Here is a 24952-nt window from a genome sequence, read left to right on the forward strand (position 1 = left end):
CGGAGCCACCGGCGCCCACTGGTCCCCGAAGCTGCCAATCGGGGCGTAATCCTGTAGGAATTTCTCCCGGGTTTAGCTGGGAGTCACACTGCCGCCTCCTCTCCCCTAGACGCCCGGAGGAGCTGGGGAGAAGCAGGCAAGGGAGGGAGGGAGGGAGCGGGAGGAGGAGAGGAGGAGGAGGAGGAGGAGGAGGGGAAGGAGGAGGAGGACCGGGGGCGGGAGGCGGTGGCGGGAGAGGAGGAGGGGCACAGCCGCTGAGCCACTAGCCCGGCTCGGACGCGCTTCTCTCCAGATACTCCGGGAGCTCCAGCCGCGCGGATCGCGCGCCCTCACCGCTCTGCCCCCAAACTTCAGCTGCAGCTACATTCCAAGCCATCTAATTTATTCCTCAAAACCAGCAACTGAACCGCGGCACTGGGAAGGAGTCCGCGGAGGAGTAAAACAGCCGCAGAGTAAGAAGAGCTCGAGAGAGCAGCCTCCCCGGAGCAACAACTCGGCTTCGGGAGTGCAGCCACCAACAAGTGAGAAGGCGCCGCATTCCCGGGGCGCAGCCGCGGGCGGCGGGAGCAGGCGCAGGAGGAGCCGGCGAGCACCCCGGAGCCGGGAGCCCCAGTGCCGGAGCCCCAGCGGCGGTCGTTGCGGCTGCTCTGGCCCGGATCTCTTTGCACCGGCTGCGCCGGGCGCTAGGCAGTAGGCTTCGTTTCGCCCTCGTTGCAAGCGGCGGCTGGGAGCAGCCGGTCCCCGGGGAATATGCAGCGCGCTTGGATCCTGCTCACCTTGGGCTTGGTGGCCTGCGTGTCGGCGGAGTCGGTGAGTGGACTCGGAGGGGGGAGCGCGAGCCGTTTCGGGTGCTCGCAGCCATGGGAAGTGCGCACTGCCCGCGGAGAATTGGGGAGCGCCGCCTGGGGGATCCCTTCCCCCCGGACTTGGCGCTCGGCCCCCGACAATCTACTGGGACAAATGCGCTCGCTCGCCCACCCCTTTCCCCCTTGCCTTTCCTTCCCGCAGAAAAGTGCGGCTCGCCGGAGTTGCCGCGAGGTCCCCGGGGATGAGGGCGCGAGAATCGCAGTTTTGTCTAACCGCAGAGGCCCCTGAAGTCACTCCCAACTTCTTCGCCGTCGCAGGGGTCTTGCGGTGTGGCCCTAGAAGGACCTAGGGAAAAGGGTGGCCAGAGCGGCCGGAGGAGGGCCAGCGAGGGAACCCGCCCCCTCCGCGCGCTCGGCGAGACCCAGGGACAACCTGGAAACTTTGGGGTCCCCTCCTCCACACACCATCCCCCACGCTAGCTAGCTTTCCTAGTCGATTGAATGCTGGTAGTGAGGAGATGGGGTCCCGATTTCAGAAACCTGAGTGTCCGGAGAGGAAAGTTTGCAAAAGTTCTTTTGTTTGATGTTCTCGGCGGCTGGGGCGAGGTAACAGACACTTCGTGGAAAGGCTGACTACCCCCTGAGGCCCAGTCCCGGGTACCGCGGGGGCGGGGGGCGTGCACAGAACGCGCCGGAAAATGCTGGGGCCCCGGCCCCTGGAATCCCAGTCCTGCGGCGGCCCTCTCCTGCCTGAGGGGCGCAGGGCGGCCCCGCGGGCCCTCAGGGGCAGGAGGACATGTTAATACGGGTTGCACTGGAGTGGAGCGTGCAGGGCGAGGCGGGGTGCGGGTGACGCCAAGCTCGGCCTCGGGTCGCCGGGCCCTTCGGGGACCGAGGCTTCTAGCTTGCCACGCTTGCCCTCGCGGGCCCTGGCAGGGGTGCTTCCGAGGCCCGAAGGAGTCCCTTCGCCCGCCGGGGCGGGCTCCGGGCACCCCGCCTCCCTTCCCAGCCGCGGCTGCGGGAACTTGGGTTCTCCTTCTTTGGGTTGCCTTTATGAGGCTGGAGCTGGTTTTCCTGCACCGCCCAATGAGCGCCCTCTGAAGGGAACTGCCTCCTGGGCTTCTTGTCCGTGGCGGCCCCTACCTGGGCGCCCCGAGCTTTGCCTGGCTAGGTGGAAGCCCAGCACTCCCGGTTCTGTCTGCAGCCTCGGCACCTTCTGGAGCTTCGGTTAGGGAGCGCAGCCGTTTCTGGCCCTTCTGGTTGCCATATCTCCTCCCTTTGCCACCTCCTGACTTGCCCAGGGGTGGTTTTGTGAGTTTTCCCCACTCGCCTTTGGAATATTACTTCCCTTCCCCTTCTCTCCCCCTACCCCCTTTTTTTGGAGTTGAGGCAGTTTAGGAGTGGAAAACCTCTTAGGCACTGAGCAGCAGATGGACATTTTTCATCCGTGTGGGAGCCTCTGTGTGTGCTAGCAGGTCCCCCAACGTTCCTTGAGATTGAAGAGCGGGTAGAATTGTACACTGCACAGCATAGATGAGTATTTGGGTGCTTGGGCCGTAAAATAGAACTCCGAGCCTTATCAGTAGTTCTCTTTGGCAAATGATCGGTTTCTCCGTTGGGACTGGTAATCTCCCAGCCAGTTATGAACTTTGGCTCATTGACCACAGAAAGGGAGAGATTCTCTGTTTATTTCACAAAAAACATGATTGCTCATCTTGTTGCAAAACAGGGGCAAAGGGAGAACTCCCTCTAAAGGTTTTGAAGAGAAGCCTGCATGAAAGGCTGTACAGGGTTAAGGAAGTTCTTTTATCGCTGAGTCCTGTTGAGGATTTGCTAGGAAGTGTTACTGTTTGGGGTTTCTCCAGAATGTCTCTATCTTCTGGCTCTCCGGAGTTTTGCATAAATCTGACAGTGCTCTTTAAGGAAGCTTTTTGCCTGAACTACTCTCCTCTCTGGTGACACCTTTCCCCTGAACTCTGTCTTTGCGGTTCTAATATTTCTCATTTCTGACCAGGTTTAGATGCTTTCACAGCGAGCTCCTTCACTGTGGTAGATACTCTCTTCAGTAATTGGAATATCATCCAAAAGGGTGATTAGATATTTTTAAAACGTCAATTTGGACACTTTAGCAGTGTTTTGTTAGGCTGTTTCAAAGCCCAGGATGGCCACTAGTCCATTTAAATTACTTTTTGTCTCTATTTGATGGCTAGCAGCCTCAACTAGGTGAAGTTGAAAGACTTCATTTTTCAACATTTAGCTGTTATAGCACGTTATTTCCAGGACCTCTTATTTTAATGTGAAAACGACAGCTATTTCCTGGGAGTTAGAAGTAGTGGTCTCCCTCTGCCCCTCTTCCCTCTCGTGCTCAAAAAAAAAAAAAAAAAAAAGTGGTTGTCCGAGCTCAGAGTCTGTGTTTAAGAGGAAAGGAAAAATTTCTGCAGTTAGTGAATTCTTGAGTGTTACACTAAGCACAAAGGAAGGTGTGTGTGTGGTGGGGGGGCGCGGCACAGAGGTTCTTGGGAACGAAGGCTCCAAGCTGACTGTGAAAAGAAACTGGTGGCCCTTCCTTTCTGGATGCTGGAGAGAGCAGGGACTGTTCATGGTCATGCATTCATACTTTCCACCAGCAGGTTAAGGCTTTCACTGCGGGAACACCATGCGAGGGGAAGGACTGACTGAGTGTGGAGGTAGTGATATGCTGCTGTTTTTCTATCCATTTTTTTTTAAACGTGACTGTTTACCTTTAGGAATAATACATTGCACAGTGCTCTAAACACATAATTTGAACTGGAAATATGTTTAAGAAAAGGGAGTGTTTTGAACTAAGGGAATTTTATACACACGTTTCAATGTGTGTAAATTAAAAGAAACTGTCAAGTCATTTGGACTCATGGGTTACCTCTCAGTGCATTATGAAAGGCAGGCTTTGGAAAGTTTGCATTAGAAAGAAAAATAAGGGGCGCCTAGGGGGCTTAGTCAGTTAAGCATCTGCCTTCAGCCCAGGTCATGATCCTGGAGTCCCAGGATTGAGCCCCATGTCAGGCTTCCTGCTCAGCGGGGAGTCTACTTCTCCCTCTCCCTCTGCCCCTCCCCCTGCTCCTTCCCTCTCTCATTCTCTCTCTCAAATAAATAAATAACAATCTTTTTTAAAAGAAGAAAGAAAAATGAAATTGGGACCACATAACCTTTTTCAGTTCCGTAAAAAAATATATTTTGGCTGTGCTGGTAATGAAATAAATTACTTTTGCTAGGGAATTTTATAAAAACCTCTGCTGTTTCTCTCTTAGTTGGATATTAGCAGTACGTAGACATCATTCAGGAAAGAAAAATACTGTAAGATCAGTCTTGCAAAAGACGGATGTCCTAAAAGGAATTAGAGTATGCCCTCTGATTCCTACTTCTGGGACCTGGTACATCTAATTTTGAAGGACTGTGTAACATGCTTACTCACATGGCGCCTTGAATAATCATGAGTTTGGAAAGGATTTAAAAAGATCACCAAATTTTTTCCCGGGCAGGACTAATTCTCAGCTCTCCAGAAGTTCCCAGAGACCTGACCGGTCAGCCGCAGGTGGCCCGGAGTCTTCTCAGGTTGGCAAAGCCCTGAGGCTGAGCCAGCCACACAGAACACAGACAGTTCTGTCATTAAGGTTTATAGGGAGTCTGGTCAAGCCACTGTGTTCCTGGCATGTCGGCTGGCAGTGATCCAATAGACGGTGTGAGGAATGTCCTCCGAGTTTAGTTTCTCACAGCACTGTCCCTTTTCCATTGCCAAAAATCAAACTAAATACTCTCACCCATCATTTTCTTCTCACCATGGAAGAAGACCCTGCCATTTCTACCACCATCAACGGTACATTCCGGTATCTCAGAATCACCCGATTCTTTCATGGAACAGAAGCCAAAATAAAGTTTTAGAGAGAGAAAAAAAGCAAGAAGTGATGAAGAAGAGCCTTTGCTGAAAATAAGCTACTCTTGTTTACCTTTTTTAGTCAGTTGGACCAGTACCATCATCTTAATTCTAATCTTTTGGAGTTGAATCTTGATGACATCCTTGACTCATTCCACTTTGTTGACTTCCACGTTCAGTGGACTGCTAACTCCACCTACGTGTGGTTCATTCCACAAATACACTTCGGCACCTACTACGTGCCTGGGATAAAGCATTGAGCAAACTGGGCTTAACTCCTCTGTGTTCTTGCAGCTCACATTCTAGTGACCTAGGTAGCTTTCCCTGTCAGTTTTGTCTTTCCTGGGACCTGTGCCCTTTCTTGAGACCTGTGCTTTGTAGTTGCTCTTCCTGGTCCAGATGTTCACCTACTGTTTGATTTATCCTGTACCATTCTGATGGTGTTCCCATGGTCCGCAGACCTCCGTGTTTCTTGTTACGTGGCATGGAGTCTAAATATCTCTGCCGGATTTGTAAAATGCTCATCATCTTGCTCCTTCCTACTTACCCCCCTTTGATCACTCCCCACCATGTCTTTGGCACTGGCCCGCTGCTCTCACTCTCATGAACACTCCTGAGACATAGCCACCTCTTTAGTGTTTCTCCTTTAACATTCTGTTGATGCAGACCCAAGCTCTGGATGGTCTTTCATGTTGGAGCCCTTGTTTTTTATCTTTCTGTAAATGGGACAGCAGATGAATGATAAGAATCATGAGAAGTGTGTGAAAATACAGATCTCGGGGCTTCATCTCAGACCAGCATAATCAGTGGCCTGGAAGGGGGTGGGGTGATCTGTATTTTTATGAAGCATCTCAGATAATTCTAATGAATCAGCCACATTTGGGAACCGTTGGTCTGGGCCACATACTTTACCCCTTCTTTATATGCCATTTTGTGTTAGCTGGTGGGCAGTAGGTAGCTGTGTGACCTTGGGGGCCACAGGAGAATGCAGAGGGCTTTGGCATGGGAAGTGGACAAGCCGGATTCAGATGCTGGTACTTTGCCACTTAATATGGTAGCACTTGGACAAGATACTAAAACTCCCAAGTCACTTGAAAAAATGCATATGTACATGTGTATAATTTGGACCTGAATGCCTTTATAACATGATTACTGTGAGCATATAATAAGGGAGCATAGGAATGGTGCTTGAGGCACAGAAGGTACTAAGTGGTTTTCTTCTTTCTTGGCCTCTCTTCCCTTGCCTATGAAATGAGGGAACTGTATAAGACGTTCTTAAGTCCTCTGACATTCTAAGAGGGCAATTTTCTCTTCCATTGAGATTGGTGCCATGTGAGGGGAGGGCCCTTATTTCTACACCTTTGACACCTGCGCAGTGCTGAGCTTGGTAAACACCTGTTGATGATCCATGTTTAAGTGCTGGGGCCAGTGGCTAGGGCAGTCTGGATCGGCCGGTTCTGCTGAAGCTCAGCTTTGCTCGCAAGCAGTGTGGTCTGGGATCCACTGAATCCACCAACCCCGGGGGTGTACCTGGGCTAGTTTGCCAGTTTTGACTTGATAGACCTCAGTTTCATCAACATTGCTGTGTTGGTGGGAAGAATAAACAAGACATTGAAGTCAAGTCCTGCCATCTTTGGTTACCTCCATGCTTCCTCCCGTGTGCTTCCATTGAGGTTCCAGCACACTGGAAGGAGAGAATATTGTCTGTATCAGATGCTGGAGTGCCACTGCTCACCTAGAAGGAGGTGGCAGGGGTGGTGAGGGAATGTTGGGGAGTGGGGAGCAGAGAGAGAGTCTTCTTTTTTTTTTAAGGGTAGAAATGCGTGAAATTTCTCCTTTTAGCAATTTGAGCTTCGGCTCTTACTATTAAAAATCTCTGCGTTTTGACAAGTCTGTTTCTGGGGTCACGTTAGTTTTAGCAACAAGGCTAGAGGGGTGACTGCCTCTGAATAGGAAAGAACACTGTGGAAATAGAATTGTGAATGTCTGTTTTTCTTGGGTATCTCAAAGAATTGGTAGGACTGGGAGAAGGGGAGAAACTGTCAAGTCTTTGGAGATTTCCCATTTGAATTTCGTATTAGCAGAGAGAGGCCAACTGGTATGTAGTCGATGATGTGAGAGCCAGCTTATGGTCTTGGACTCCAAGCTATGGAAAATGTTGTTAAAGACAAGATAGGTTTTCACATTTTTTCCCTCTACTGTTGAATCTGTTTTGTCAAAAATGTCACAGAGATGCAGTAAATGCACCTTTTACAAAGCATTTGGATTTTTTTTCTTTCATGATTATACAGGTATATTAAATACCAGTAGTACTGATATTTAAGGAGTATGTGCAATTAATAGAGTTTGGTCTCATGATAAGAGCGACACGTAGAATGAGATATCCAGTTATTAAGGGAAAATAATTTATTTCAAGTTCTTACCAAGAAAGAGTAAAAGTTAAATATGTAGCTTCATGTGATATATTATTAAATATAAAGGCAGTAAAAATAAATGTACAATTTTTAGGGCAAAAGTGAGGCTTTACATATTTTAATCTCTGTGGGATGTCAGGTTCCCCATTTATAAAATGATGGAGTGAACTAGAAGAATTTTCTGTCTTTAATATTTAGTTTTTCCATATGCTTCAGGGTAAGATTGGAGAAATGTTGAGATTAACCTAATCAATAAGTAATTATTAAGCTCCTGCCAAATACTATTTTATTTATTGAAGCAGGGAATTCATTCACATTACTGAAAGGTAAGTCATTTCTAATAGCTGATGGTAATCTGTTAACTTGAACTGAGTACTCATCATGTACTGAGATTACATACATTGCTCTGAATGTTCATGATCTAATGTCTAGTGTTTTCTCATATGTTTTCTGATATAAGCCGGTGTAGCATCGAGACCAGTGGATGTGATGGAACTCACTTTCTTTCTAGACAGAAGACACCATGCCTTGTTGATGTAATTTGAAGGGCTTTTTAAGGCCTAAGTCACCGAGGGGCCTCAGGCTCCTCATTTGGTTTCTGGCCTAGGCATCCCATTTGCAGAGAGGGGCCTTTAGCTGGTGCCTTCCCTTTGGCTCATCTCGGTTAGCACTGGAGCTGGTGTAAGTGCTGTGGACACCACAAGCAAGAATCTAAATGAGTAGGCAGTATGGTAGACTGGCTCAGAGTCTGATCATTGGAGGTGGGTTTGAATCCCCTTTACCGTGTCACGACTTGGGCAGATTTCTTGATCACTCTGTGCTCCGTTTTCTCCTCAGTAAAATGGAATATTCTAAACAAGGTTTTCGGGATTATGTGAGACAGAATAGGTAGAAGCTTTTCACACAGTGGCATATCCATGCTTTATGTCCTGTGTCAGGTACTATTTATTCTGATGCGTGGTTTTCTGTCTCCTTAAAGAGTGGGGGCTCTGTACGCTACAGGGCTTATCTGATTAGCTCCAACTCAGAGAGTGGCCTAGGATTTGCAGGATTGAGCCTGCTCTTTTACAGCTTCTTCTCTTTCCTGATTTGGGGAGGCCTAGCTCTGTGTTCAGATATTGGGGATATGTTTGTATTCAGCTTTTCTCTAAATGTGGGTGATGTGGGCGGATATGTCGTTGGTTGTTGCTGAAAGGTTCCTTACTGGGACCAGATGAATCTATGAGTGTTAAGATATGAAAAGCCCATTTTTCCCAGTAATTTTACCTCTTCAAATCTATCCAAAGGAAATAACCATAGCTGGGTAAATGTGTTTATTGAATGTTTACTTATAATAGTTTAAAAAAAATGGAAACAACCTGTGTGTACAATAATAGAAGATTGGTTAAAGATTCTAAATTATACATTAAACACCATATAGCCATTAAAAATGTATTTGAAGAATGTTTATAACTGGGAAACTTTATAATAGAAAGTCTGATATAAAACTATATAGTGAAACTAAGGTTATATTAAATAAATTTTTATATATGTATACATAGACCTATAATGTGATAAAATTGCATAGAACTATATATACCCATACACACGGGCACAAAGGAGTACAAGTAAAACTGAGTAACTGAATAAGATTGGTGGATGGTATCAGTGTCAATATCCTTGTTGAGATATTTACTATCGTTTTATAAAATGTTACCATTGGGGAAAACTGGATAAAGGGTAGAAGAGATCTCTTTGTATTACTTCTTATAACTGCATGTGAATCTACAATTATGTCAACAAAAAATTCAATTAAAAAAAACGGCACCAGACCTAGAGGGGTTTGCAAATACCTTCTGCTGATCCTTGAAGGAACGATTGTTGTTACAGAGCTTAGAGAATGATAGAATCTGTTCTTTTTCATTTTATGAGGTTAACATTACTCTATGTGAAAGTCAGACAAGGAGGGTGTGGGAAACAACCATAGGCCAACTTCACTTATGATGCCAAAATTTTAAATATAATATTCTCATTAAATTTAATATTCTCAAACTGAAAACAGCTGCTTATTAAAAGAATCACGATGAATTCAAGTAGAGTTTATCCAAGGCATGCTTCAACATCAGAAGAGCAATGCAGTTAACAGTTTAAGGGAGATAATATGATCTTCTCAATAGATGCAGAAAATACATAATAAAAGACTATAAAAATGTTAATACAAGGGTCTCTAATTTCTGGCTAACTCAAAGGTTTACTATATTAAGGTTAGTACATCTGTGCTGATGGCTCAATTCACTTGCCATGTTTAGGAACCAAAAGATCACTGTTTACTGAGTTGTTAGGCAACAGTCTCTAGTTGCCTGGGTGACAGGTGTGTGACAGTGCAGTAAAGTATGGGTCATAACATATATAGATTTTAATCCATATGAACGTGGCATTGCCGAGATTCAGTGTCGTGCTCTCCCAAATTGGGATGACACAGGAGATGATCTTGAGGGTCTTGGAATCAGGCGTATTGGGGTTTGGTTTTCGATATTAACCACCTGAAATCCACATGACCTTGGGGAAGTTTCTTATCATTTCTGAGCTTGTTTTTTTCAGTGTAACACTGGGGATTATAGTACTTTGCCTTTTTGGTTATTTTGAAGATTAGCTTCAATAATGAATGAAAACTTCTAACACAAAAACCTGACCCATAGTAAGTGTTTTAAGCACATTTGATTCTCTTTCTTTTTAGCTTTCAATTTTGTGATTCTGGAATATATTATACGTGCATAAATATGTGTGCATATGTTTTTTTGTTTCTCATTTGCAGTCTCACCCTTGACACCAAGGGACATATATTTTCACAATTTTATGACCAGTTTATTTTTTACCAGGCAGGGTGTGATGCTGAATTATACTTTTTCTTTCTGCCATCATCTGTTTCCTGAATTACATTCAGCTAAAACTCAAAATAGATTTGTTCACAAGTTGGAAATTCAGTTAAGACTTGAAAATCTAACAGAACTTGGAAATATAATTGCCAAATGCTTAAAGAAGGTCCACATTGCAATCTTATGTTGTAAACACTGATTTCTCTGTTAGGTTTGCTGATGGGTTAAAATCTTAACCTTATTTCTGTCCCACTTCTGAACTCATTTAGATAAGAGTGGTGAGTATTTTTATTTTATTATTCACGTATCCTCCTGCTTTTTGTAAAGTTCACATTAGGCCAGTGCACTTTTTTTTTAAATAAAGATTTTATTTATTTATTTGACAGAGAGAGACACAGTGAGAAAGGGAACACAAGCAGGGGGAGTGGGAGAGGGAGAAGCAGGCTTCCCGCTGAGCAGGGAACCCGACGTGGGGCCGGATCCCAGGACCCTGGATCATGACCCGAGCCACAGGTAGACACCCCATGACTGAGCCACCCAGGCGCCCCAGGCCAGTGCACTTTTATGAAAGATGTACATTAGTACTTGTTTTCACTAACCGGAAGATATCTAAAGAAAATTTTTGCTTTTATGAAAAAAAAAAAGGCAAGAAGTGAAAATAGTGTTCAGTGTTTGTTTTGCAATGAGCTGTTGTGGAGGCAGCATGCACCCTAAGCATCAAGAGCGGCCCCACCAAGCTCCTTCCCAAATAACTACACTTCAACATCCCAGCATCAAGCCACCATAGCTTTGAACTATGTGAATATCTGTGCTTTATCTTGATTTATTTTGTGCATCCATTAGCAAAATGTGTCCTAAGGTATCAGAGAAACCTAAGAGAGGTTATTTTTTTGGGTCTGAGAAGGCCCAAAAGTTTTTCCATGTAAATTACTGGTAATGGCTTCTTTGCCTTCTGCCATTTTGGTTTATGAAAGGTTTCATGGGAACCGTCTACTTTCAGGTAGCAGGGGGAAGCTGCATTAGGTTTGATTTGATTTTGTCATTGTGCCACTTGGTTATTGAATGAGGTTTTATGTTTGGTACGTCAGTCAGTTAAGATTTAACTCACCTTACAGCACATCAACCAAGGGCAAAGCTCTTTGCTGGTCTTGCAAGTTACAAAAAGAAATTATGACATGATGGCCTGCCTTCAAGCAGCTATCACCTACCTTTTGATTATTTAGAGTAGTTGAAGATGGGTTGGGTCTGTAGGTTATACATGCATTATATGTAAAATATGCCTCAGTTGGTTTTTATCTGAATCTAGTTAGACATACCTAAGCAGTCAAAACTGCCAAAGAACTACATCTGCAGCAGAGAAGGAGAAGAACCCCTTGTAGAAGAGAAGTCACTGCTTTCCCAGCAAAGTGGAGCCAAAACCTCTGAAGTAGCTTGGTGTGTTGAAGAAAAAGCAGAATTCTCTTGAGGACCTGAGGACACTTGTTTTTCAAATTTTTTTCTTTCCCCACGTGTTTTCCAAGGAAAGACTTTTGAGTATTAAAATGCACGAAAGACACAAAGAGTAAGAAATTGTTTAGAACCTGAATAATTTATTGATGTTTATATCTGAGGAGAAAGAAACCTTACATTTCATCCAGTCTGATTCTCCATACTCTATAAACTTTGGGCCCTGAAAGGCGGGAGCTAGACCTTATGTGTCTGGCTAAGATCAATAGTCTTAGCTGATGAAGGAAAGAGGTATAAAAGTGTTGGGATGATTTTCCTTGTATTCTTTAGGATTCTGCTTTTTCATTATGTAACAATGGATTTTAGAGCCGGAATTGACTTTTAAGAGGAAACACATCTAGAGAGGTTAAGTGATTTGTCCAGGATCACGTAATTAGTTAGTGGTAGAGTTATAATGTTGGGCTTAGGCCATCAGTGATTTTTTAGTAGTTTTTTCTTACCATAAAACATTCCCTTTCTGGCTCCTTCTTCTTCCTCATTCCTCACATTAATGATTAGCACCTGATATACCTACTCCTGGCCCGTGTTTGACACGTGAATGAAATAGCAAATGGAACATACGTTATATCTTATATGCTCTGCATCAGTGTGGTTAATGTGTTCTGTGCAAGATGAATAATTTAAAATGATGTTTAGATAATTTCTCAATTTGCAGCAAAAATTGTGCTCTGGCAGACTCTGTTATTATCTGTGACCCTTCTGGATAATTAGGGGAGGAGAGCAGAAAGCCCTGGGATTTGGAGAGACCAGGGGCTGAAGTCCAGTTGATTTGCAAATCATAGGAAGATTGTGGAGGCTTGCAGACAGAAAAGGAGTTGAAAGGTTCCTGGAGATAAGAATCAAAACTGGAAGTAAAGTTCTCATGAATTAATATCACATTTTACGGGATAAAAAAAAAGTACCACATCTTATGAGGGGAAAAAGAGCATTCCTTAGAGGTTTATACTAAAAATAAACAGGTCAGTGCTTTCCAGGAAAAGGGGGGTGGAGGTACTTCTGGTCCAGGTAGAAGCTTTAGTTCCTTTTGCCGGTTTTGGATGTAGGGTCGTCTTTTCTCCCAACATTTTTCTCTTGAATACTTCTTTGGTAAATCCGAGCATAATAACGCAAATATATTTGCATCCTAGTTTTACAGAAAATAAGTCTGGGGGGTGATATTTTTAAGAAATGCATTTTATTAAAGGACACTGACATTGAAAATTACTATGCAGATGTCCTACTGTGTACTTAGAACTGTGATGGGCACTTTCCATTCTTATCTAAAATTGTCTCACAACTGCCTGGCGGCGTCACTTGCCACGACTGCATTTTAGGTGACCTAGCAGAAGATAGGTCCTTGGGTTGGTTGGTTTGTTGTTGTTGTTGTTGTTGTTGTTTTAAGCTTTAAATAGACGTGACAGGATACTGTCATCTTTCAAGAGAGCAGTGAAAGTGTTTAAATGTATAATCCCTTTTTAATACGGTCTAATGGGTACAGCTCCCAACAGGGAAGTGTCAGACCCTTCCTTTGCGTTGGTTGGCCACATATTCTAGGTCACCCATGTTCTGATTCCTTTCCCAACATGGAGCCTGTTACCTCGTGGGCTTCTCTCCACAAACTTGTGTCTGGTAATGGGGGAACCAATGGGTGGAATTCATGGGGTCTCTTTAAATTCCCAGCTCTGCTGGTGGCTGGCTGTGTGACCTTGGGCAGGTGTCTTAGTCTCTCTCTGCCTCAGTTTTCTCATCTGTAAAAAGGAGATTAGTCACAGTAGCCACCTCCCGGTGATGCTGTGAGGATTAATGAGTTCCTGCTTGTCCAGCATTTAGAAGCATGCTCGGTGCAGAGTCAGCACTGCTTCCATATTGACGCTGATTGAAATGGACGGCTGATTCGATGTGCTGATCAAAGAAGAAAGGACCCTCTTTGAAGGTTCTGAACCTGAGACTAAGAAAAATGACCAGATGGGAAAGACAGAGCGATGGGGAAAAAAAGGGGGAGGCCGAATTCTTTCCTCTTTTTTTCTTTTCTTGCTGTTTCTGTTGTGTTTTGGTGGCGAAGGTGGTTTAGCCTCTCTAGTGCTTAGCTCTGGAGAGTGAGGGGCATGTTCTAGATCACTGACGGTCACCCCTTCCTGCACATTAAATTCATCTGGGGTACTTGGAAAAGCTGTGGGCCCCTGAGCCCCACCCAGAGCCAGTTAAATCAGACTGGGGTGGGGAAGGGCCAGGTGGCTTTATATAAAAGCTCCCCAGGTGATTCTAGCTTCCAGAAGTTTTGAGAACCAGGGCTCTGGGTGCCTTCTGGGTCCCGTCAGCTTAGAGGGAAGTCTAGTGGGTAAGGTTTTGTCTTGTTAAACCACGTTCCCTACTGCTTGTGACCAAACCCCGTGGAATGCAGTGGCTTCCCGGGGAGAGCCTCCCGCCCCAGTCTAGAGCCCTGTGGAAGTGAACATGCTTGCTCCCAGGCTATTCCTTTTCTCCCTTCCTTCTCTTTTTCTGTTGGCTCATGCTCTCCTGATAATTAACGTTGGTGGGTTACGATACATGCTCTTTACGCAAAAGATTATATATGTATAAATGAAGTCTGTCTGAGGATGTCTTAGAAAAAATGGAAACATTTCTCTTTCCTTTCAGAAACTTTCCTCAGTGGAACAAAGGATGCTTGTCCCCTTGGCCTGGTTGCAGAAAAGCATGTTTGGTCAGCTTATTAGATTTGCCTGAGTTCATGCTTTGAACGGAGAGATTGTGTTTTACTGATTGGGAATGTGTCCTAGAACTTGTCCAAAGTTACTGATCATGTATAAGCCCTACACACGTGTCTTAATGATGGTCTTTTTCTTCAGTTTATCCTTTATTACTGCAGCTCAGCTACTTGGACCTTGTTCAAGTTGAATTAATTCCGTGGAACTCTGCTGTTTCCGGGGTTGAAGTAGGGAAGAGCGAGTGCTTTAGGCTATCCTGTGAATAAGACGTCGGAGTTGTCTTTAGTCCTTGCTTAAGTGAAAAAGCAGCAGTCCATTATCTAATCTATTCATAGTTTACTTTGTTCTGGTATCTAATTTGGGAGCATGTTTGCCCTCACTCAATTCTGAAACACAATTTTCCATCCCTTGAATAAAAGGGGCGCTATCTTTAATTGACTCGGGAAGAAAAAAAAATCAAAAAACCTTGTTTAAGAATTCTAGAGTTTTCAAAGCTTTTAAAAGTTGCTCTGCAGGATAACATTAAAGTGCTGACCCTTTAGAAACTACTGCTCAACATGTATCTGTCCCACAATAGAGTTGGATTATTCTGAGCAAGGCTTTAAAATGAACCATTGCTATAATTCATATACTTTTAAACCTAATAAGTCTTAGGTTGTATCTAGAATAAAATTCAACATCGCTGTTTTCTGTTTTAATTTGGCAACAACAGGGTTAAATGTGTCTCTTCAAAGTATGAAGCGTGCATGTATACTACTCTTAGAAATTAAGGGAGTGGACATGTGAATTCTACCCTCCCCCTCTTAGCGTGTCCCTGATACATAGATGTTCCAGAGCATTGATATAATACAATTTGCACATGGAAGTGTTTGTTCTCAGTGGAAATGAAGTCTGTTAGAGTTGTTAACCCTAGCATTAGGTCAGGTCTCTCCATATGAATGGACCAGCAGTATCTGCATCACCTAGGAACTTGTTAGAAATGTAGGTTCTGGGCCTGACCCCAGACCAACCGAATCTGAAATCTGGGGATAGGGCCCAGCAGTCATCTTTTAAAAACCCTCCAGGTGACTCTATTGCGTGCTGGAGATGGAGAGCTGCTGACACTGCTGTTGCAGACACTCATCCTGCTGTTGCAGACACTATTGGATGGGAGCTCCTGGTTGTGGGGCCCAGGTAGCAGTAGGTTTTTGGTTTTTTTCAAGCTGCCTTGGTGATTCTGATGTGCAGCCATGCTTACAGGCCATTGCTTTAGGGCCTCGCTTCTCAAAATGTGGACGCTGGACCAGCGTGAGCATCACCTGGGAGCTGGTTAGAAATGCAGAATCTCAACCCCACTTGATCCTCCTGAAATGTGATTTGCATTTTGACAAGACTCCTAGTGACTCATAATCACATTAAAGTTGGTGAAACAATATAGAAATAGTGAATTTCCTTTATAGAAGTCAGTTCTAGAATGCCCTTAATGTAAAAGTTTTGGGAGGAGGCCGCACAGCTGTTTTGTTCGGCTGCTGCCTGGGGTGGGCTCCGGGAAGCTGGAAAGGGAGGAAAGGGTTGGCATGGTAGCTACGGCTAGAAGGACCCAGGACCGGGGTAGATGTAACAAGACCCCGTAAGGCATCATCGAGTGAGTTAAGCTATTCCCAGGTGCTAGTAGCAAAAATCCCAACTCCGATTGGCATAAGAAATAAAAAGGAACATTGTGGCTTAGGTCATGGGGGAAGTCCAGGAATATGAATAAAGGAAAAGATAAACAAGTTTATCTTTGGCTAATTGGTAAGTGCTTTTTTTAAAAAAAATGTTTTCCATAAAGTGGTTTGCATCTTTAACTGCTAAAGATTGTATAAATAGAGGCTTTTAGCACATCAAATAGCGATGAGTGTTACATAAATGATGAATTACTGTTTACTCGTTCGTTCTCAAGGTTTTGGTTTCTTTAGTGTGTGTGTGTGTGTGTGTGTGTGTGTTCTATCTTACTCATTACACAGAAGACTTGAAGTGATTTCTGAGACGCATACCTTTCCCACAGCCCTTAGAAGAAATTATATAAATGGTTGAATTATACTCCTGCAACCAGAGCTTTCTAAATGCATACTATGTAACATTTTTCTTAAAGTTTTAACTGTCTTAAATGACAGAAAAATAATACGTGATATTCAAAATAACCTCCCATTTCCAAGCTTCTCAACTGAATGCTTATTGTCCTTTTAATAAAAATGTGGATTGCAGGCACATTTGATGTAAATGAATTAAAATTTCATTTGCCCAGAACTTGGTATATTACGTTAATAAGATTTACCCAAAACACTATTGTTGGCTTAATAAATATTAAGAGCGCATTTGTGAGCTGCCTCCTGGTGTTTGCTGTTTCTCTCCTTGGGCATTAACTACTCTTGTGAGTCTTTACCAGGCAGCTTTTGTTGTTTTGTGCCTTGAGGTATAAAGAGAGGCAGAGAACCCAGAAGATTCAAACAAATTCCATACCATAAACTGTTTGCAGATGTGTTTAGTATTCATTCAAGAGAGCCTTTTAGTCTATTTAACATAAAATCACTTTTAGCATTCTGCATGTGCAAGAGGTTCGGTTTTTATTTTACTGGAAGTTTAAAAAACAAAACGATTTTCTGGGAAGTACCAACTATGAAGCACCAGGAAGATATAATGTAATGACTTACATCTGACCCTTTGTCTTCCTGGATCTTCTATTTTGGTCAATCAGGAATGAAAGGGGTGGAACTTCTAAGGGGACAGATTTTGACTGAATAAAAGGAAGACCTTTCTAAAAGGTGGTCACAGAAGGAATAGACCACTTCAGAAGTAGTGAGGCCCAATGCTCGGAGGTAAGCAAGCACGCGTTTGGCCATTTATTTGGGATCTTCAAAAAATCAGCTACCCGGGAGATGAGCTGACATTTACAGCTTCCTACTAACCTTAGATTCTGTCATCTGTATTTTGAAGGTGAATGCCGAGCAACAAAAGATGTATTCTGTTTCCTCTCCTGATAAGGTGGTCTGACTGAAACTAGACATCATTTATGGCCCTTGGTTGAAGAAATAGGGCATTCTAGGATGAACTTTCTGTTCAACTGATGGCAAAACCTCTATTTGCCAAATTCACGAGACCATATAATTATTGAGATTTGATGTTGCTGCAAACTCCAGCTGGCCCTGATAGGTGGTTAATCAAATAGCCAGCTTGACTGGTGTGAACCAGAGGTGTGTGCTGGGGAGCTAAAGTCACAGTGGGTGACCTTGAGGGGGAAGGGAAGAGAGCCTCTAAAGGTGGAGAGGCAGGGGGTCTCTAAGGTAGCATGAAGAGTATCAAGGGAAGGGGGCCACTGTCAGGGGTTTGGGAGGTACCTTTAGTCTCCTAAGTATTACCCTTTTGCCATTTTACCACATGGACTGAGTAGCTCTTCGAAGACTGGTCGAGGGCAGTCGTGTTGTGCCACGATCACCCATGACCCATGGGTCCTAGCACAAAGCTTTCCTTATGAGGCTTACACAACCCTGGTGAAAAATACCACTGAAACAGAGGACAGGCACAAGGGCTCGCTGAGGTTAGGAACCATTCCTGTACTTCTTTACTTTGCCCAAATAGCCCTTACGTTGCATTTCCTTTTTTATTCTGGGTGACGCAAGAGCAGGCTGGACAGGTAGCCAGAAGACTTGGGTTCTGGGAGCTAGCCTTCCTCTGCCAGCAGCCAGCTGTGACCTCTGGCAAATCATCCCGCCTCCTTTGCCTCCGCTTCCCCATTTGTGAAACTCCTTGATCTTTGTAGCCAAACATACTGTAGTTCTACACTGTGCCCTTTCTTTTAAAGGAAATGTTCTTTTTCTTTCTACCTACTACCTTGGAATAAAGATTTAAAAATTCCAGCCCGGATTTTCACATGGTACTCCAGTCTCCTCTCTCCTCTTTTGCCAGCCAAGCAAATTGATTACAGTTGTCATCTAGAATGCAGTCCTCTTTTGTGACTGACCATTTCCTCTCGGAGATGCCACTCCAACTAGCTGCTGTAGCTCCGATTTCTTCCTTCCAGAGCGGAGGGTGGAAGTCGCTTTTGAATATGGGAACTAGAAGTTGGAATAGGAGGGAAAATTCCCACAGTAGGGGAAAAATGTCCACCTGTCAGGGACAGGAAGCAACTGGGGTGTGAAGGGCGGTTGTCCTTGTTCAGTGAATAATTCCCAGCAGATTTCCACCCCCCTCCCCCCTGCATTTTAGGCTCTGACTCTTACACACTGGATGTGTGGTCTTGTCGTCCTGGAATCTAGTAGTTCTGTTACAAACTGGGCAAATGAATGCACTCCAAACAGATCATGAGGTTACAAGTAACCCAAGTACTATATTCTGGGGCCCCCAAGGCATTTGATGGACTTCCTCTTCCAAAGGCTAATGTTTCACCCAGCGTCATCTATCCACAAACTTTCAAATTTGAAAATCGCCCAAATGCATACAAAACTGACAGCCAGAGTTGTCATGAAGCTGGTGAAAAATGCTGTCCATCCGTGATCATGACCCACCTGCCAGTTCCCAGCTCCTGAGCCCCGGGGCTGCTTGAAGATCCCTGGGCTGCAGGGGAAAGGAGCCTTTCCAGGCTGACGGAATTTGAATTTTCTGGGTGCCGGTGGTGATGGGGTGGATTTGTTAAAAATGCAGAATGTTTTGCAGTGGAGCACGTTTTAGGTTTCTGGTCTTGGCTTAGCCCCGCAGGTACAGACTTAGTTTAGTGACCTTCATGAGCTCTGAATGCCCTTCACCCTGCATGTAGATTCTTGGGCCTGAAGTGTTTTTGGCTATAAAATGAAGGAGCTTGACTAGATTCTAATGCTTCCCCCCAATCAGCTTGAAATTCTGTGATTTGTGTGCATGGCCATCCCTTAAAACTAGTGTGTTTTATCATTGTCATCTGTACATAAAACCAAAAGAATAAAGACCTGCTATTAATTTTACTCCTATTTTCCTGCTGATTCTGATGAGAAGGGGCTGGGAAGCAAACAAATGTTGGGAATGAACTGACCAATTTTCTTAAGTTATTTAGTTTAATGGTATAAAAAAAACCTAGTTATGGGCTCTTAATGTTTCTTGGTTATTTTAATTTTTAAAGACGAAATGCGTGACAGAGAGAAAGGAAAACAAGATTTTGCTGTGAGGTGTGCTTCTGCCTTGTGGATTTAGTTGGAGAGACTGCCTTACCTTAAGAGCAGTTAACTACACATACAGAGGCGAAACTTTTTTCAGAAATGTCTTAATTTTATTCTTGGATTCCTGGGAATTTAGAAATATAGAATAATTATTCACAGCTGGTGCATGAATAGAGTAGTAATAATAATTAGGAATAATATGGTTCACCTCTTAAGCTGTTAGTTTTAATCCACTAAATTTTTTTTGATCTGAAGTCTGGCAGAGTCTTCAAGTGGAACATTTGGAGGAGGTCCATCCTAGTTTTCGGTCAGGAAGTGTGCGAATCTGCCTTGTCTTGCTGATTTGTTACAGGGTTTTGATGGTTTGATTTTAATGCCTTCCACCTAAAAGCTCACGCATGCAAAGCCAACCCACACTCAACAGAACTCATCTGGACATCCTCATGCAGACCCGTTGGGTGGAAACAAGGAGTACCATCAGCCCAAATCAAAGTGTCTGGGAAGCTTGCAGCTTCAAATGTGGTCCTCTGCATTGGGACCATACCTGCTGGAGGAGCCTAGGAGCCTTGGTAGGGGAGAGAGAGTTTGCTTTAAAGGCTCTTACGAATGGAGGCTGAACCAGGTGTGGCATTTACAACTTCCTTGGGATAAGAGGAATCCTTTCAATTCTCTAGAGAGTAGTCTTAAAAAATCATAAAACTGATATTTACAACCCCCTTGCTTTTTGTAAAATCCTCACATTCCATAGTATTAATACAGTTTATTGGTGGAATTTACTTTCCATGGTTTCTTAATGTTTCATCATAGAGACATGTTTCAAAATGTTTCACAGTGATCAATATTTATTAGACAGTAAGTATAAAAAATAGGATATGTGTTCTTGAAGGGTGATTTGGATTGAAGTATTCTGAGAAACTTTAAAACAACAAAATAGATGTCTTATGAGAACATGTAATTATATCAAATTATTACCTTGGATAACTTGGGGAGAGGAAAAAAAATCTCAAATTTGTATTTTGTAGGTCAAAATTTTAATCCCAATTAACTTCATATTATTTTTAGAAGTAGTAGTATAACCTTAGTTGTATGATCAAATTGGTAGCTTCCATAATTTATGCCGGGCACTAATTTGGCTGTGAGTAAATAGTTATTATCTGGAACTAAGTGATTGTCTTAACACATCATCTTCACCTTTCTCACTGGACTTCCTGGAACAAGATGACTTTTGCCAGGTATGGTTGATAGAATTCTGCCAAGAAGACTTTGCAGTGACAACCTTTTCACTTTTTAAGTACACATTGTAAAAAAGCTCTCTTGAATCTACAAGTGGAACCCATTTTATGAGGTTAAACTGTTAAGTCACCTTATATTTCCAGGAAAACAAAGTAGAATTATTTTTATTAATTACTATTTTTAGAGAGCGCGTGCAAGAGAGAGAATGCACGTGAGCAAGCAAATGGAGTGGGGGGTGTGGAAAGGGAGAGAGAGACTCTTAAGCAGGCTCCATGCCCAGTGCAGAGCTGGAGGTGGGTCTCAGTCTCAAGACCCTGAGATCCTGGGGCGCTTGGGTGTGGCTCAGTCGTTAAGCGTCTGCCGTGGGCTCAGGTCATGATCCCAGGGTCCTGGGATCGAGGCCCACATCATCGGGCTCCCTGCTCCGCGGGAAGCCTGCTTCTCCCTCTCCCACTGCCCCTGCTTGTGTTCCTTCTCTCACTGGGTCTCTCTCTGTCAAATAAATAAATAAAATCTTTAAAGAAAAAAAAGAAAGACCCTGAGATCATGACCTGAGCTGAAATCAAGAGTCAGACCCCTAACTGACTGAGCCACCCAGGCACCCCCTAGAATTATTCCTACTTTAGGGCCGTGGCAGTTAAGTGGCCAGAGGCTGTGACTTCATGGAAACACTGTGAGTATTAGAAATTATTAGTGAGAGATTGGTAAATTCAGCAATATCCAAATGAGTGATTTTTGCTGCTTTTGTCACTTTGACTGTTATGTGAGATCTTGTTTGCCCAAGTGAACAGAGGAGCGGTAATAATGCCACTAATAAGGAGTCCCATATCCCTTCCCCTCAAAGAGCCTCTTTCCCCATCCCAGATTGTTTATATACGATGAGCATGTGGACACCGTGCATGCTTATGTTTTAAGTATTTGCTTCTGGAAAGCCAGCTTGAAAAAGCAAACCAGAAAAATCCATTGGCATTTTGAGGGTTGAATCCACAGAAGATGTTGTTTGCAATGTGCGGAAAACATAAGGCCCAAACAGCCGGAACAGGCCTGGTGCCAGGCAATTTCACTGTGAGAGAAAGAGGAGGTCTGAAGTAGTCCTTTTAGGATTATCTCCAACTCAGCAGCTGCTGTCTGAGTTTGATTATGTACATCCTGCTCTGGGAGACCTGCATTAACCCTTGGGCCCCTGGGGAACGTCAGGGCTGTCTTTCTAACAAAAGACTCTTCCCTTGGACACCCAAGGGCAAAAGCCAAAACAGTGTGGAGGTTAAAAGAAAGTGGAGCTTTGGAAGATTGAATCTGAGAGAACAATCTAGGAAGGGGACAGCAGAGTTTCGGCCCTGCAAGTGCCCATTACGGTCCTTTAATTTTCAGAGGCAACCAGTCAGAACTAAAATTCAGGACCCCACATTCTCAGGTTAGCACTGTTTTAGAGAGTACCACACTCTTGATGACATAATTCTCATGTCAGTACAAATCCTCTCCTTTTAAAAAATTGAGACGGAAGGGAAGAAACTCTAAAAAAGCGTTTTGGAATTATGTATTAACCACCTTTCATAGACTGTCCCGGCATATTCAGATTTTCCTTTCTAGTAGTAGTGTTTTATCAGTGTGTAAGTCCTAAGTGAGCAGCAAATACATTATTCCAGTAAATTTCTGTGTATGATCCCTCAAGGCAGAACAAGCATATTGGAGAGGGGTGGGGAGGGAAAACTTGAATCTGGGAAGACGGCTCTGAAAACTACGAAGGATGTTGATGTAATGAACCTTTTGTTCAGTCGTGGAGGGGTCCGGAGCAGGGCTGCAGCCTCTGAGGATTTATGGCCTCTAGTCTGGAGAAGGTAGGTGGGCTCACATTATCCTCATGTTGAGGAACATGTGTGGGGTCTTTGAGCCTAAGGTTGTCCAGCTAACAGAAGGCTTTGTCAGAGAAGATGGCAATCTAGCATTCTTTGAGAAGAATGTGTTGCTGTTTATTCCACATCTGTGTTGGAAATTGAGAATTTTCCCTGCTTTGTGTTTGTGTTTTCTTCCTTTTAAAGGTTGGGAAGCTAATTTCTCATAGGAAAGAATACATTAAATCCAAGGGTATCGCTAAAATGGGGGAGTTCTCTTTTCTTGCCAAGTGAGTTGTGTTGTTTGATATAATGGTCCTATTTAACATTGTTGATCTAAAACGTATTGATTAAGCAAGAGAGAAAAATCAGGATGATCTTGTTCACTAAAATTCCAAGTTGATCTGGAATGTTATACTTTTTAATAGTGTTTTTTTTTAAATAGTGGGGTTTTTAATCGCTTTATTCATTTTTTAAGGTGAGTGTGAGCTGAATAGTGGGGTTTTTAATCGCTTTATTCATTTTTTAAGGTGAGTGTGAGCTGAGTGTCCTTCTGGGTCCCGCATTCTTTCCGCAAAGCTTAAAAGCAAATGTTACATTTAGGATACTCTGTTGAGATATGTTGAATGTCTTTCTTTGCATTTATTCTTCTAAGAATTTTGGTGACATCGTAGCTTTAAATAGAGGGAGGAAAGGGAGGTCTGGAGCGCTTAGTAGGAGGAGGTCTCTCAAATAGGTAGTTGGAGGGACCCCTGGGTGGCTCAGTCATTAAGCGTCCACCTTCAGCTCAGGTCATGATCCCAGGGTCCTGGGATCGAGCCCCGCATCGGGCTCCCTGCTCGGGGGGAAGCCTGCTTCTCCCTCTCCCATTCCCCGCTTGTGTTCCCTCTCTCGCTGTGTCTCTCTCTGTCAAATAAATAAAGAAAGTCTTTTAAAAAAAATAGGCAGTTGGAAGTCTTGCAGAGCTATGCTTTGGGTAAATTTTTTTTTTATTCAGTGGCCTAATTAGGACATACCTACGTCTGCTTATTGGTTGAGCTTTTTGAAGTACCTGTTGCTTTAAAGTGCATTTTCCAAGTGGTAACCTGTTTTTTGTGGTGTTGTTGTTGTTTTCCACCTCCTCTGGGGGGAAAAGCTAGGTCAAAAGGGAAAGCTACCTTTTTTTTTGTTGTTCTTCACCAAAGATACCCTTTTGGATCCTTGAAAGAGAAGGTATCAAAAGGTGGTTAATTCCTTCCTCCTTTGTTTCCCTGATTTGATAGCAGGGGCTCTTCACCCTCATTGGGAAACACTCTGAGTGCTGTATTATGCTGTAATGGTGTGAAGGGAGGTAACTAAAACAATAAGCAATTATTCCGATTCATACGATCTAGTAGGACACTTTTTGGAGAATTGTTTGGACTACTATGGGAAAATAGCTTAAGGATCTATGATCTATATTTGAGGTAGTGATTAAGCTATGCAGTTGGACATTTAGCAAAATGAGCAGTTTCAGGATGTAAGGTGTAAGATACATCCTCGCCTTGCCCAGAAGGAATGTTCCTCTGGTGGTAGCTTTTTCTAGGAAGAGGGTACATAGGTCTGTTTCTGGATTAGTTTTGCACAAATGAAGTAGATTTCCCTCCTGCTGCTCTTGCCTGGGGTTGGAATTTTTCTTTTGCACTGCTTGTCACTTGGCGTTTGAATGAAAATAGGTCCTTCCTTTCAGAGCCAGAAGATTCTGTGTAATTCATCAGGAAAAATTTCTCCGTGGAGTTACTAATTCAGCCGCTCCATAGTGTGTGGCTCACACTACAGTGATAAACCTCTGATTTTGAAATCTCTTCTAAAAATCTTTTTCCCTTCAAAAACAAAACAGAAAAAGCATACAATGGATCTCTGAGCCGCTAAAAATCCCACATTGTATAGCAAGCACTGCCGTTCTCTATAATCTCTTTGTAGAAGATTTGGTGGTTTGCTGCTGGAGCTCAACCACCTTCATGTGAAGTTTAGGCTTTTGAAGTGTAGAAGTAGTTCAGGATTAATGACGGGAGATCCTTTAGATGCTCTTGAAGAAGAAAGATGAATGTCTGGTGAATATACATGAATCTCACATATTTGAAAATGTTACTGATTAATGTGGGCTGTGAGTGAAGCTGGCCCCGATGGGCTGGGCCTCTTCCAGGAGGAGCGCTCGGAGTCCTAGGAGCTTTGAGAGAGGAGTCTTTCATTCTAGGCATTCTGGGAGAGATTTACATCTGTAAGCTGGATAAAAATATGGGGAAAGGTGATTAGTTTAATTGGCCCACTGTTCTAATTATTCAGTAGGAGGTGACGGTGGGATGGCTATTCTAGCCCAAAATGCCTGGTAGGAGAGGGAGGAGACTCAAAGCAGCAACATTATAAAACATCGGTTTAAATGTGCACTCGATAACAAAGACCCTGGCGCTTGAAGAAGGATGGAGGAATTCTTAACTGTTTGGGACAAGAATCCACCTCCGAAAAGAGGTGGACTTTTTTTTTTTTTTTTTTTTTAAGGATAGTTGTGGGGGATTCTAGTGATTTCTCTTTCCGTAAAATAGTAACAGG

General features: G+C 43.6%; 1 protein-coding gene across 1 annotated transcript in view; it reads left to right on the forward strand.

Annotated features, from left to right (window-relative positions):
- Positions 1-247: 247 nt before the first annotated feature.
- SDC2 (syndecan 2) overlaps positions 248-24952 on the forward strand; it is a 95508-nt gene continuing 70803 nt past the window's right edge. The window contains exon 1 of the mRNA XM_025870875.2: positions 248-810. Coding sequence (XP_025726660.1) covers positions 751-810 — 60 coding nt within the window. The 5' untranslated portion in view covers positions 248-750. The remainder of the gene's footprint in view (positions 811-24952) is intronic.

Source organism: Callorhinus ursinus, unplaced genomic scaffold (assembly GCF_003265705.2).
Source record: "Callorhinus ursinus isolate GAN/ISIS: 27379988/994484 unplaced genomic scaffold, GSC_fseal_2.0 scaffold5, whole genome shotgun sequence".
NCBI lineage: Eukaryota > Metazoa > Chordata > Mammalia > Carnivora > Otariidae > Callorhinus > Callorhinus ursinus.